Source organism: Perca flavescens, chromosome 18 (genome assembly GCF_004354835.1).
Source record: "Perca flavescens isolate YP-PL-M2 chromosome 18, PFLA_1.0, whole genome shotgun sequence".
NCBI lineage: Eukaryota > Metazoa > Chordata > Actinopteri > Perciformes > Percidae > Perca > Perca flavescens.
In genome coordinates, this window is record NC_041348.1 from 11,273,612 (window position 1) to 11,288,349 (window position 14,738).

The following is a 14,738-nucleotide window of genomic DNA, read 5'->3' on the forward strand; positions in this document are numbered from 1 at the left end:
GAAACAGTGCTGCGAAGATTAAATCACTTTCTTTGTATCAAGTTATGGAATGGATTTTTGTTTATTTACAGCAGGCGCACACAGACAGACTAGTCACTCATGACAAACATGTTTTGAAAGCCTTTTTGACTGATAAGTCACTGACATCCTGCCATCACCACAGCATTCCACATTGACCAGTCATTCATGGTATTTTTGTGAAATAGTATGCCGGTCGGATGAGATAATGACTCCTTACCAGAGAAAAATGGCAAAACAAACCCAAAGAAAAATAACATGTCATTTAAGAGCTTGTAGGAACAAGTACAAAATAATTCCATTTAACAGTTTGGTAGTCTAAATATTTGATTAAATGCACTTTCTCAGTGAGTGAGTGAATGTCCACTTCATGCCCTGCATAATGCAGCCTGCGGAGGTTCTATGTAAACTAAACCTTGTACCTTATCAAGAAACTCCGTGGCCGCGCGCTTCCCCCCCTCCACACAGCTGTGAGCAATAAGCTTCCCACCCCCAACTCCTTCACCATCAACCTTCTGAATGCGTGCGTAAAAGGCAAGTTTACCGAAACCGGTTGGCTGGGCGGTGCACATACAAACACACGCATCCACTCGAACCGGTGGATGAACTTCAGCTGGATAATGGATTAACGCATCAGACAGATAACAACAACAAAAAGAACGCACAGCATACTATGATGTCAATGTAAAAATGTCAATGTATTGGAAGACGACACCCACCCATCCACGACGGATTGACTCACACTTTAAAGTAGTTGAATAAAGCGCGCGCCGGTGCGGACGGTTGAGATTCTACGTGGGTTATTTCACGTCTTTCTGATACCTAAAGCTCTTCCAACTGTGGTATTTTTTTATTATTTTTTATGGGGAAGAGAAGCGTTGAGCTCGAGCCGCCATACGGAGTGACAGTTGCTGCGCGAGGCGCTGGTGCCAGATATGGATAGCACGCGGGATACCTCTAGACGCTGGTGCGCATCTTCATAAAGTGCGACACTTCGAGACTGACGGGGGCCCAAAAACTTCATCTGTCCTGACTCAAAGGTGCTGACAGACGGAGGACGAGCAGGACGCAATCGCTTCTTCCCGACCGACAAGCAAATTTTTTAGGGAGAACAGTTTAAAAAAAGTAAATAAAAGCCTGCACGGTTAGCCTACTTTTACAAATCTTCACAGGAAGCTTTGAAGTAGAGAAGATGCGTCAAGAGGTCGCGAGGAGATTTCACGCGCTGCTCGTGATTTGGTCGATTGTCGTCAGTTTGGGGACCGGGTTTCCTACCAGACACAAGAATGTTGCCCACAAGGTGAGTTTTCTTCAAATAGTGACCATGTGTTGACTTTTCTTTTTCTTTTCAGGTTTATCAAATTGCAACAAGAAGTTTTTCAAAAGCTGCAAAGTCTTAAAAACACACCTGCCGTTGTCAGATAATTAGTTAGCTTAGTGCCCCGGTGCGTCTTTGCTAACGTTAACTGTTGTAAAGTGTCATACTCGTACTAATTAGCCTATTTTACATTAATGTCGACTATAATAGTCTTAATCTTGTAATATCATTGGTAGTATTATACAAATATCCCCAAAAAAAAAAAAAAAAAAAAAAAAAAAAAACGTAACCTAAAACGTGTAGATTTGATAAGAAAATGGGAATGGAAATGAGCTATCGTTTCCAGACTAATGTTGGTTATTATTAGCCTAACTGTTATTGGGTACAACAAACACTAGAATCAGGTGCCTTTTAGGGAATAAAAAAAAAGAAAGATATTATGAGCTATAGTAATTTCTGTTATATCCGAATTCTACGTCTATTGCTTCTGCAGTCACTGCTCTTTGTCAACCATTACCCTCAGTGAGTTTCCATCAAATTATTCAATCAATTAACTCAGCTGAAAATTACAGCATTCCCTCGCCAGTGCGTGCTGCTCTCTTTTGTTGCACTTATCTCTGCATGTATAGTATGGTTTGCCATCACTGGGCATACACCCTGCTATAATAAATCCAAAATCTCTCTACAAACACACACACACACACGCTGTGCAATCTGTGGTGTGTCTATGGGAATGTTTGTGTTACACACAGACATATTTGGATATCAAAGTCTGTTTGTGTGTGTGTTTGTATCAGGGTTCAGTTTTTGCCTTTGAACTCTCCATCTTGTGTGGCCTCCCATGGATGCCCTATTGGGACTCTCTCTCTCTCTCTTTCTCTCTCATCATCTGTCCGATTGATGTCAAAGCGAAAAGAGACAGGAGAGGAAAAGGAGGGAGGGAAGAGGAGAAGGGAATAATTAGTGAGCAGATGAAAAAAAAAATCTCATTGTGGCTGTGTGATTGTTTATTTCATTCACCAAAAGCTGCAGTTGGTGACTCTGTGCCTTGGCCTGTGACCTGCTGGATGCGTGTCCGTGAGTGGTGGATGAAGAGGAGAGATTAGCAGAGGAAGAGAGAAGCAGGAGGGAAAGCTCAGTAAAGCGGGTGCCCAGTAACGAGATGCTTATGTAACCAGAATAAGGCAAGCCCTCGGCATCTCTCACACTAGAGCTCGGGTCAAGTGTCATCCGTCGGATTGTTTACATTGGCTCTTTTTTTGTGCTAATGTGGAATTTCCTGTATTTGGTTTTACCCCCCCATCTCTTAACGAAGAAGGGGTTAGTGTTGAAGTGGCCTCTTCTCTAAATATTGGGACCTGTTTGCCCTCAGTGTTTTGTACCTCCACTTCCCACCCCGACCTCCACAACCTCACCCCGATTCCACCAGGCATGCATTTGTTATCCTGTTTCCATTTGCAAAAGATGGCGATCAAAGAGCGTCCATAGTTTATTGTTCTTGTGTAATGGTTTGGAAACAGCCAAGTGCAGAGGCCTTTGATATCTGCGGGCACATAAATCAGGGCTGCCACACCGCCTGCCTTCCCAGCCTGCCCCCTAACCCCACTGGATTCCATCCCTGCCCCTCACCTCAGCCCCCGCTGCCCCCATCCAGTCTCCTGACCTCCTCTCCCTGACCTGAATATGTGTCACCCTCAGCAGTAGCAATGGCAAGAGCTCAAAATAAGTCCAGTCTTTTCAATCTAGTCAAAGGAGTAGGGCTGGGCAATGTATCGATATTATATCGATGTATGAGGCTGGATATCTTCTTAAATTTAGGATATCGTAATGTCGCAATATGACACAAGTGTTGTGTTTTCCTGGTTTTAAAGGAACATGCCGACTTATTGGGAATTTAGCTTATTCACCGTATCCCCCAGAGTTGGATAAGTCCATACATACCCTTCTCATCTCCGTGCGTGTCGTTACTCTGTCTGACGCACCCACCGCTAGCCTAGCTTAGCACAGATGCTGCAGGTAACCGGCTTCAGCTAGCCTACTGCTCCCAATAAGTGACGCCAACATTTTCCTATTTACATGTTGTGATTTGTATAGTCACAGCATGTACAAATAACAAGGTCACATGAGACACAGCCATCTTCTAACCATATACATCCTGGGAACTATATTCTCAGAAAGGCGAAGCACTGCTTCTCTCTCCTCTCTGCTCCTCACCACGGTGCTTCTCAGGTGCTGCGAGCAAATCACTCCGCCCAAGTAGCAGAAGTAGCAGTGCTTCGCCTTTCTGAGAATATAGCTCCCAGTATGTATACGGTTAGAAGATGGCTGTGTGGCTGTGGCTTATCTAACTCTGGGGGATACGGTGAATAAAGTAAAGTTCCAATAAGTCGGATTGTTCCTTTTTAAAGGCTACATTACAGTAACGTGATGTCATTGTCTGAACTTACCAGGCTTTTCTAGCTGTTCTACTATATGCTTTTACCCACTTATTAGTCATTATATCCACATTACTGATGATTCTTTATCAGAAATGTCATTGTGTAAATATTTTGTGAAAGCACCAATAGTCAACGCTACAACATCGCCGCAATATCAATATTGAGATATTTGGTCAAAAATATTGTGATATTTGATTTTTCTCCATATCGCCCAGCACTACAAAGGTTATTTGTTGCAAAAAGGGTGGATTTAATGTTTGTCTGAGAAGAGAGAAGCGGTCTCCAAACCACGCCGAGGTCCCCCACTGCATCCAGATAGTCTTCCTTTTAAACACACTGCATGCCATCAGCCGTCGGGCCTTTGATCCGAAGCGCTCCATTACAGAGAGGAGGAGAGCAGGATCAGAGAGAATGAGGGGGAGGAAGAGAGGAGGAGGAGGAGGAGAGTGATATACAGGGCGAAAGAATACAGGATCCAGATGTGTAACAAGACGAGATGAGGAGGGTGTGAAAGTATGGGGCCTCTCCTGTAACTCCGGACCCTTGGTGTCTGCGTGAGTGTGGAGGTGTTGGAGCATGTGCGCGAGTGTTGGTGTGTAAGAGTGAATATTGTCACTGCTGGTCAGATTCGACAGTGGTGCACTCGTGCTAATAACAAGCCAGTGATGGGGTGAAATGGAGCATCATGCTGGAGGATTTCTTCACTAAAATCGTAAACCAATCACCAACCATTAGGTTTATCAGAGAGAAGCGGAAGCATGGGGCCTTTATTGCTTGCTATGTTCATTTAGAGAAGAATGTTCTCTGCTCTTTTTTGGTATTCTGACTTATCAATTGACAAACATAATACATAAGATTAGAGGTATTGGCCGTGAAAAAACTGGTATTGGAGCAATTTTATGAAAAGAAATAGATTTTTAAACATAGTGCACAAAGTGTTGACTTTTGTTTGATATTAACTGTTTTTCATTTTTGAAACAACATACTAAACATACAATTCACAACATAAACATACCCCCCACCACTTGTCATCCCCACCCACAAAGAAAACATGACACAATAACCACAATATACAAGTCCATACAAGAAAATAATAGCAAAATAGACCAACTGTAAACCCAATAAACCTATGTATAATGACAACACCATAAACCCATCGTACACGTCTCTCCCCAGCACAAAGCTTCGTAGGAGTCCTCCAGAAAGCTCAGGTACTATTTTCCCGTATAGACATCCAACCTGACAAACCCTTTGTGTGCAGTGTTGACTTTTTAAGTTAGCCAGTTACTTTAAAAAAAACAACTAACTGACCAAGTAATTACCTACATGCAACATTTAGGGCTGCTTTAACGATTACTTTCATTTTTGACTAATCTGCTGATTGTTGTCTTGATTAACCATTTAAGACTACAGTATGTCAGCGCAATAGTGAAAAATGTCCATCCCAGTTTCCCAGAATCCACAGTGACATCTTCAAATGTCTTATTTTGTCCGACAGACCCAATAGCCAAAGCTACTCCTTTTACAATTATATTAAAACAGAAAATGCAGCAAATTTAACAAATTCAGTTTTTGTTTTGTAATATTTGCTTGCAAAATGATTTGGACGACTTATTGATTATCAGAATAGTTGCAGATAATTTTCCTGTTAATTTATTGACTAATTGACCAAGTTACATCATAAACAATAGCTAAATGAAATGTTTGTATTTCGACCCAAAATCTTTTCAAATTGACATAGACTATTCTGTTAAATTGTAGTACTACTTAAACATATTTTATGTATTAACGTGTTAAATGTTCCTGTAAAAAGCCAGAGGAATTTGTGTTTTCAGCAGCATTGCTCTAATTAGTATGTGTAATATTTACTTACAATATTTGCAGTGGATAAAATTACAGAGAGAGAGGCTAAATATGCCAAAAATGTTTTAAAAAGTTTACAGATATCTGGGGAGGGGTCCAACTTCTCTTCGTCCATCATTTATCATGCTTGACGGGCTTCCCATCTAAACAGGCATTATGTGTTCACATGCTTGAATTTGACCGAGCCCATAACTTCTTTATGGGACAATCACAGGCAGTCAGTGAAAAGTACGCCCTGTTCTAGAGGCCATACGTATAAATCATCAACCATTTGGTCATTAATTCGGACATTTCTTCTCCTCTTAAGCGCTCCAACTGCAACTGGTTTGTTTTGAGCAGACCACAAACTGGCTCAGGTTAAATCTCAAGGTCCGGTGCGATCATATGTTTGAGCCAATTTAGCATATTCAGGATGATATAGACATCAGTGGATGACAGACAAGGGTTCATTAGAGGGTTTGGATTTTGGTTTTGACCAGTGTCAGGCATGAAATAGATATGTGCCCTATTAGACATGAAACAGACACACACACTCTGGAGAATCAGACCAACCTAAAAATCCATTTTCAGCAACTATATTCCAGATACATTACATATATCTACCCCCACCATTATAATGTCACCATTAATCACCTTTAATCTCAGAGCTCAGCATTTCCTCTTGCTGGGCTCAGTAACTGTAAAACCTGAAAGGTCAAATGAGTGGCGGCCGTAGTGGCGGCAGCACAGCAGGTTTCAGACACGCTCGCAGCAGCCCAGGGGTCCCACGCCTCCCAGGCCCTCTCATTAAAGCTAAAAGAGGATCTCTCTGGCACAGGCCCCTCTTTGTCCACGGCCCGGATGCCATGACTGTTGTGGGAAAAAAGAATGAAATCAACGAAGGTTGGTTGGTCACTTGGCTGGTTAGTTGGATGCCTCAGGGGCTTTTTGGAATTGCTGACCAAGCTACAAAGTGGTAGATGGTTTCAAGGTTTCTTCCTGGAAACCGAGCACTAATTGTTTGTTCACATTCATCAACGAGTCACTATAAATGATAGATCCTTTTTGTCATTAGTCCTGAAGTAGCCACTAGCTTTTGAATGCATTCCAGTTGTCTCAGTTCCCCTTGTTCTTTACATGATTTAAGGTGGTGTCTACACACAGTCAACCGTGTGAGAGGCAGAAATCAGGCTTTAAGACATTTCCTGCCACCCACACATCTCTTAAATCATTCCTCTAGATTCCACTACACTCTTCTTCTTACGTCTTAACTTGTACTTACAGGCACATGGCCACCCGATTCACAGCGGCGGGGTCCAATATGGCCCTGAGGCTTTGGAGCAGCATAACCAGGTCCAGAGTCTCCTGCCCGGGCCCCAAAACCACCAGAGGAGGTGGCCCCACCCCCAGCACCGCTCCGTTGGGGTTCTTCCACAGCCTGAGCCAGAGGAGGAGACCAAACCTTTCATCCTGGACCTCAAGAACTTTCCAGACCTGGCCAATGCTGACATCAACTCACAGAACCCCAACATACAGGTGAGTCTGGGGAGGGGAGTCGCACACATTCATAGACAGCTTTATTTATTAAATTATGTGTTAAATTGCCATTCATGCAAGGAGAACATTGTGCCTTTTATTGTGTAAAATGATTTATTTCCTTAATGTGTAACAAAATCAACAGTCTCTCTGTCTAATCTTAGCAACCCGGCTGCGTCTTTTTTTGTGCTACTATTTAATTTAAGTGTAATAAATGGAAACAGGCTCTGTAAGCATAAGTGTTAGCCATTAAGTCCTCATCATCTCCTTCTAAATTGACCCAAAAAGTTGTTCTGTTTAACTTATCTCAGGGCAGTTATCCTCTCCAACTCTGGCCAGTGTAATCAGGATGTGGTTAGAGGGACATAATGATGCCGGCCAGAAACCGATAAAATGTCTGATGAGTTTTCATGTAGCATAAAGACCAGATGTACCATACACTGACTGAAAGATTTATTCAGCTAAGACAAATGAAAGCATTACCAATCCTCATCTTCCCTCAACTTCCTAACTGTGAAATTAATTTCACCAAAGTTACAAAAAGATTTCCCCTGTAGTCTCCGTGTTGCCTGGTCTTCACATCAGCTGAAGTGGGCCCTTGGAAGTACTGTAGCATCTAGGATGAGTCATGTGAGGTAATGAGAGGTAGCTATCCAGAATAAATGCTCACATTCTCTCCCCGAGAGGATCGTTTGGTTGGCTGAGTGCTCATGCTCACGTCTGGCTGGCTGACTTAGATCTGGGGAGCGGCTTCGCTTGGTAAAAACCTCTTCGCCAAATTTGAGTGAGTTGATATCTTGGAGAAGAGCTTGTAACTCAAGCGCTAAAGCTGCACAAAAGTATTGGAGGTACTTGACTTTTTTTTTTTTTTTTTTTTTAATGAAAGATTGCGGCAAAAGCATAGTCAACTCATCTGTACTGGACAGTTCAATTGCATGTTGCATGTCATTATCTTCTACTCACCGTTAAGTCATTAGGTTGCTCTGCAAATCACGCTGCAATTGGTAGTCTTGGTTTGCTAGTTTAGACTTTTAAGAGAGAGTTGTCCGGCTTCCCAAATATTGTAGCTGTCCAAGATCATATCAGTGACACAGATGAATGTGTTCATGGGTTACTTCAGATTGACAGAGACGCTCTCTTTTTCAACAAGGTAACCATCGAGGTGGTGGACGACCCCCAGATGGAGGTAGAGATGGACCTGGCCAAGGAAAAAGACTGGCTACCCTCCTCTTCCTCCTCACCCTCTTCCACTGTGGATTGGCTTGGAGGCAAGAAGCTTTTCTGGCCCCTATTCTGGAGCTACACGGACGCCGATTCCAGCGAGGACAGCAACAGCCGGTCAGGCGTTGAGGAAACTGGTGAGGAAGAGGAGGAGGAGGATTACTCCCTGGATTACGGCAGTGAAGAGCCCTTACCCAGCGGAGTGGGCGGAGACTGGGATACGCGTTGGAATGAAGGCTGGGATCCAGTGCAGAGCTACTATGGTAAGGTTTGCCAAGTGGTACGCCCGCCGTCTGCTAGTACAGCCACACAGCCATTTTAAATATGACTTCATCACACTGATTATGGCTTTTAAAAAATTAGCAAAATGTATCCTGTGGGTTTTACCAACGGGGGAAAAAAAATGCAAAAAGGAAAAGTATGGAAATACAATTAGTGAATTCATCAAATCCAGAAAGAGATAATGGGAATGTCTGGAAGAAGAGAGAGTGAGAGAGAGAACGCGGGAGGGAGAACAACAGAGGCACTTAGGAAGGCTGCATGATAACTGTCTTTACAGTCAGAGTGAACCAAGCCATGCCAGTATGCGACGCAGCATGAGCACTCGACCATCAGGACATTGTGGGTTATGGGCACTTTGAAGCCGACACTGGCCGTGCTGGTCGCAGAGGCCTGCCTTTTGAAGATGGGTCCGATGCGCTCGCTAATGGCAGCGTGAGGCCGGCACTGTTCCCTGGGACAAAACAGCCCTCTGCTTGTGGACAATTAGAGGGCAGATTTGGAACACAGAATGACAGGGGCCATTCGGCCGACCCTTTCATCCTTCCCTGGGACCCCATGCCCCCCCTCCCCAGACTCTGGCGGCCCTCAATGCCCTCTGCGGCTCGGCCTTTTGAGCCAGTTCAAGAATTTCGGGGGGCTTTCAGGGCTCTGCATAACTTTTACAGCTCTTTTCCCCTCTTAATTCTGCCTTTCTCTGGTGGGAAAACATGTCGTGTCTCAGCTAGCACAGACCACTTATTCAGTGGTAAAGATAGTCAATAATTAGAGAGAAAGAGATAGGTGTACATAGTGAATGAAAGGGAGAGAAGATGGAAAAGAGAGATTAAAAAAAAATAAAAGAAATGTATGATGGGCTAGGCAGTGGGTAGGCCAAATGTGTGTGTGTGTGTGTGTGGGTGTCTACTGTAGATCAGAGCGCAGTCATGGGCTTACCACAGCCTAAGGCTTTCATTCTTCAGAGAAATTTCCCATAGATGCAAATCTGTACATGATTGATCTATTTATTTATTTTTTAAGTTTTTGAAGGTTGTTGTTGCAGCACAAACCCTCTACTGTTGTATTGTAATCTCAACATGTGGTAGCAGGTTGCTAGTTTTTACTCTTTAATCTTTCCCTTTGCCAATATATAGATTGCATCTGCTTTAACTGTTGTGCATGCAGTCGAGCCAGCAAAGGGCAACAATGCCTATTAAGCGGTCACATCTAAAGACTCAGTGAACATAAATCAAGTATGTCTGCCTTAGCTTCTTCTGTAATTAAGACTCTCCTGAGACCTCATTCCCGTATGGCCACATGGCGAGTTGGCAGTGCCCACAAAGTAAAATTGGGTGCTCGCTACACCCAAGCTGGTATTTCTGCACCCACCTCGCCTTTAATCAAGAATGACTTGTTTTCAGTGTTATTAACACCACAAGGAAACGTGGTGCGGAGGCGGACAGCCACAGCACAGCTTCTCTCTCTCTAATTTTACTGAGGCCTTTTTAAAAAGAATATGGGTTTGCATGGGAAAGGTTAGACCAGGAGAAAATTGTCATTTATATGGACTGAGACAGTCCAGAAACTTTGAAAGCTTATTCTGGATTACACTGAGTTCACTGGTTTGTTGTGATTTGCAGGAGTTTCCCCCTTGTATTCATAATCTCAATCAACCCTTTGAAGCTGCTGCCCAAATACAGTGCATCTGCTAATTGTGCCTGAAAGCATGATGTCGAGTTCCTTTAACTGTACATTTAATTCCATGCTTTCATTTTGTATTCCTCTCATAATGTCTCCGATAGTTTTTGTTGTTGTTGTATATTGTGCTTTAATCTTAGTAGAATCGGATGAATTTTAATAGTAGTACAAAGACAGTTTTGATCCATGTGAAATGTAGCACAAAAGCTCCGTAAACGGCTGAGTTTGTTTTGAATTTTGTCTTCTTTTCCACAGAGAAGGAGACAGATGAGTGGACTCCCTGGTCTCCCTGTTCAGTGACATGTGGAAACGGTGAGAGGAAGAGGACCAAGTCCTGTGGCTACTCCTGCACTCTGACTGAAGCCTCTAAGTGTGACCTGGAGCCTTGTCCCGGTGAGATTATATTTCCACTTTAAAAGATAAAAATAACAACCGCGGCAAGAGTATTTAGATATTTTTGTTCTGCTTTCCCAGCTGTTATTTTTTTTTAATCTAGAGCTGATGTACCACTCTCCTCTTTGTAGGTGATGTCAACACTGTTGTAGAGCCTTTCCCTTTCGAGATGGAGAATGGCACAGAGCCATTTGGGACAGGTGAGTTTTCCATAACAACTTTCATTAGCTTAAAGGATCAAACCATATTTTAACACATTAACTGCAAGCTGTTTATACTGTTCAGTCCACAATTTTACAAAGCATACTCAGTCTAAATAATCGCCGTTTCTTTGCTTAACCGCAATTAATTGCTAACATTAGCTAAGGTCTTAAGGCGTATGACTGTTAATTGTTGATTTGGTTTAGATGTGCCAAATTGTAATCATATAAGTGATTATGGGTCGGACTATATATTTTTATTTTTATTTCAATTGTTAGTTATTGGCACTTGACCTTATACATGTTCATAGCAACAAATATGGCAAGGGGGGATACAGTTATAACAAAAACAAATGATGATAATAAAGAGCCGTTGTTTACTTTATAGGCTGTGTATTTGTGTTATTACATTATCTGGATCACATGACAGCGATATAACCAAAAGATGTATCCTGGAATTCATTCAAAACTTTGATTTGTTTAAAAAATTAAATCTTTTTTTATTTGACTGAAAGAGACAATTATATTGTTAATTGCAATTATTTCTGAGACAATTAATTGTACAGCAACATTTGGAATTGTTACAGCTGTAACTCAGTCAGATATATACTGTAGTTGTAGGTACAGTATATGACGGTACCCCACTGGCTAATAGATTATGGTAACAAACCACTGAGATGCTGTCACAAGGGAATGTAATACTGGCTTGCTCAATACTGGTTATGAAATTCCAATTTCATGTGGTATTGCTGTCCTTCTTCCAATAGATGTGGACAGCTGTGAGAAGTGGCTCAACTGTAAGAGTGAGTTCCTCCAGAGGTACCTCCACCAGGTCCTGTCTGAGCTGCCCAGCTGCCCCTGCTCCTACCCCTCTGAAGTGGGGTACACTGTGGTCAGTGTCTACGATGAGAAGCATGGCCGGCAGTTCCGCTGGCGCGATGCCAGCGGTCCCAAGGAGCGCCTGGACATCTACAAGCCGTCAGCGCGTAGCTGCATCCGCTCAACACTTTCCGGCGATTCATCTACTCTTGCAGCGCAGCATTGTTGTTATGGTGATCGCGGGCGGCTGATCACACGGGGGAAAGGCGCAGGCACGCCGAACCTGATCAGCACGGAGTTCTCACCTGAGCTGCACTTTAAGGTGGATGTGCTGCCTTGGATCCTGTGCAAGGGAGACTGGAGTCGCTTCCACGCGGTGCGGCCACCAAATAATGGATTGAGCTGCCCAGAAAACCCCCATGAAGACGTGTTCATGAATGAACTGGAAGAGGCCAGGGAGTACTGAGGGACCACAGCCAAAACTATCACTACGGAGAGTCAGAGGGCCCAATCCTAATTTGAGAGGAGACTGCCTACTTTAAAGTCATGACATATTACATCTAAACCATGCATCATGCATTTATTAAGTATTGAGGAAATGCACATTTGTGATTGGGAGATTTGTGGGGATGAGGTATGATGGGGATATGTGGCTGTCTCAAGTTAGGATTTGGCACAGTGTCCTGGTATTAGGCTCAACTGAACTGAATTACAAGAATGGAAAAAAGAAAATGCAGTGTTCTCCTATCGCTTGCCAACCTGTTCCACATCTGGCATAACATCAAGCTCTCTCTCTCTCTCTCTTTATATTCATTACACTCTCCTGGGTGCGTGTAAGCATGATGTCTACCTACTGGTATTTTTGACGGTGTCCTGGAGCACTTGTGATTGACAATAGAAACAAATGGTAAACATCCTGATTATGCTTCTTGTAGGTTTTACATTAGGAAATGTATGAATGTGGACTGGTTATATTGATGAAACAAACACATGCATGGGAAGAGTCCACCAGATGAATATCCCAACTATGCTGCTACAATATAAAATCCTTCAGGTTTTACAAAGGTATTAAGGGGAACAAGACAACAGGACATCGGTAAACCCAAAAGATGCCACGTTTATTCACAGTAATGTAGATTTCAGCCAATGTTTTGGGACACTAAAATTGGTAGATTAGCGGTTAGAAGAATTTGGGATCTCAACCAGAGAGGTAAGCTAAAAGGATTTGAAACATTCTGCTGTCATTATCGAGAGCTTGCTAGTGAGAATGATGAGAATAGTCCATTAGCAGTAATGGTACGCAAACAGCACATTTGATTTCAAATGTTTTGTCACACAGATTGAGTTTCCTCACATTTTCACAGCCATGAAGATATATGTGATCTGGGTGCCAAAGAGTTAAAAATCAGACTGTTGGTGCCTGTGTAAATCCAGCCTCCTAAGTCTACGGTGCAAATGTAGGAAAAATGAAGTTGTTCAGTGAGTAGATTGTGCTCATAGATCTCTACAACGTTCTCAGGGGGACTTACTGACCATGATAAACAAATTTGTTCATTTACCTCGACAGCAGAGCACTTTTGGAACTAGTACAAAGTGTATTGGGGTAAAGATTAATAGGAAGGTTTTGGAGGTCTAACCCAGATTGTAACTGATGAACAGATAATGCTTTTTGTGCAGTTTCAGAGAGCAGTTGGAACCCTTTATAAGTGAATAGCTGTTGATGCATTGTGTGTGGTAGAAAGATGTCATTGCTGCTTAGGGCTTAGGGTCTTTGGGTTTATGTACAGAACTTGATTGCATAGAAAGGACATTCCTACTCAAACATTCCTGAGAAGTCATGTAGTTGGAGCCCTTACCCTGGCTTACACGTACAGGTAAAGGCAACGTGGAAGTAGTCACCATTAGCATAGACCCCATAGGTATTAGTGCAAAGGATTGAAAATGCTGATGTAGTAATCTTACATTTACATATAAATACCTTGGGACGCCAGGAATTGCTCTTTCTATCCAGTCTAATTCTATGGATGTTCGCTCCAAACCTTTTTTTCAGGAATTCTGCTTCCAGATGTGTATATGCAAACACGCATTTACATTTCGGAATCACCAATTTTAAAGGAAGGCACTTTATTAAAGATATATCAAAATGTACTCATGTTTGCCATTTGTTGATGATAGTGTTATTGTGATGGGAAACTCGCCAGCAATGCTGCATTGTTCTATGAAAGTGCATATATCAAGTGTTCTGTTGAGGAAAGCATGATCTTTTTGTGATTTCTGAATCTAGTATTACATTTATGGTGTTGTACAGTATTTATTTGTCTGTTCTCTTTTTTTTAAGTTTGCTGAAGTTTTGAAATGTCTCTATACTCAACATGGTGCACTAATCTGACTGAGAAATGAAGGCACCCATTATCAAAAGGGAAACCACTTGCCTCATATCACTTCATACAGCGACATCAAGTGTCTGTGCTTCATTCTACTTATCTTGCTCTATGAATATGTTGTTGCAATTATGCTGAAGAAATATATAAAGACCTTGCATTCATCATCTGACATTTTAATGTGTCGTCTCTTTTTCCACAATTTAGTTACTGTGTAGTGGAGCCAAGCATAGCATGGTACTGTGCAGCAAAATTCCTTAAAACTCAACTGAGTAGTTATACTCGTTTATTGACAGACATACCAAACTTTTCCGTACCTTTCCTCTCCAACAAGACAGGTACAGTGCAGCAAGCATTCCTTTAAAGTGCAAACATGTCACTTCCTTCTTTGCAGCAACGGGCTATATATTAAGACAGCCAATAGGAGATGATGTTCCAAGACCTAGTAGAAATAAAGTGTGACAGACCATTCAGCCTTCACTTTCAAATACCACAAATGTCTGAAACTTCTTTCATATCAGGATATTAGCAAGGAAAAGTTTTATGGTAAACACATGGCATTTTGGGAATTATGCTTATTTGCCTTCTTGCTGAGAGATGTAAAGATTAATACCAC

General features: G+C 42.3%; 1 protein-coding gene across 1 annotated transcript; it reads left to right on the plus strand.

Moving 5' to 3' along the window:
- Positions 1 to 498: 498 nt before the first annotated feature.
- ism2b (isthmin 2b) lies at positions 499 to 14,296 on the plus strand. The gene is made up of 6 exons (XM_028605046.1): positions 499 to 1,318; positions 6,901 to 7,152; positions 8,303 to 8,636; positions 10,585 to 10,722; positions 10,854 to 10,922; positions 11,690 to 14,296. The coding sequence occupies exons 1-6, from the start codon at positions 1,211 to 1,213 to the stop codon at positions 12,205 to 12,207; spliced, it is 1,419 nt and encodes a 472-aa protein (XP_028460847.1). The 5' UTR covers positions 499 to 1,210; the 3' UTR covers positions 12,208 to 14,296.
- Positions 14,297 to 14,738: the final 442 nt, after the last annotated feature.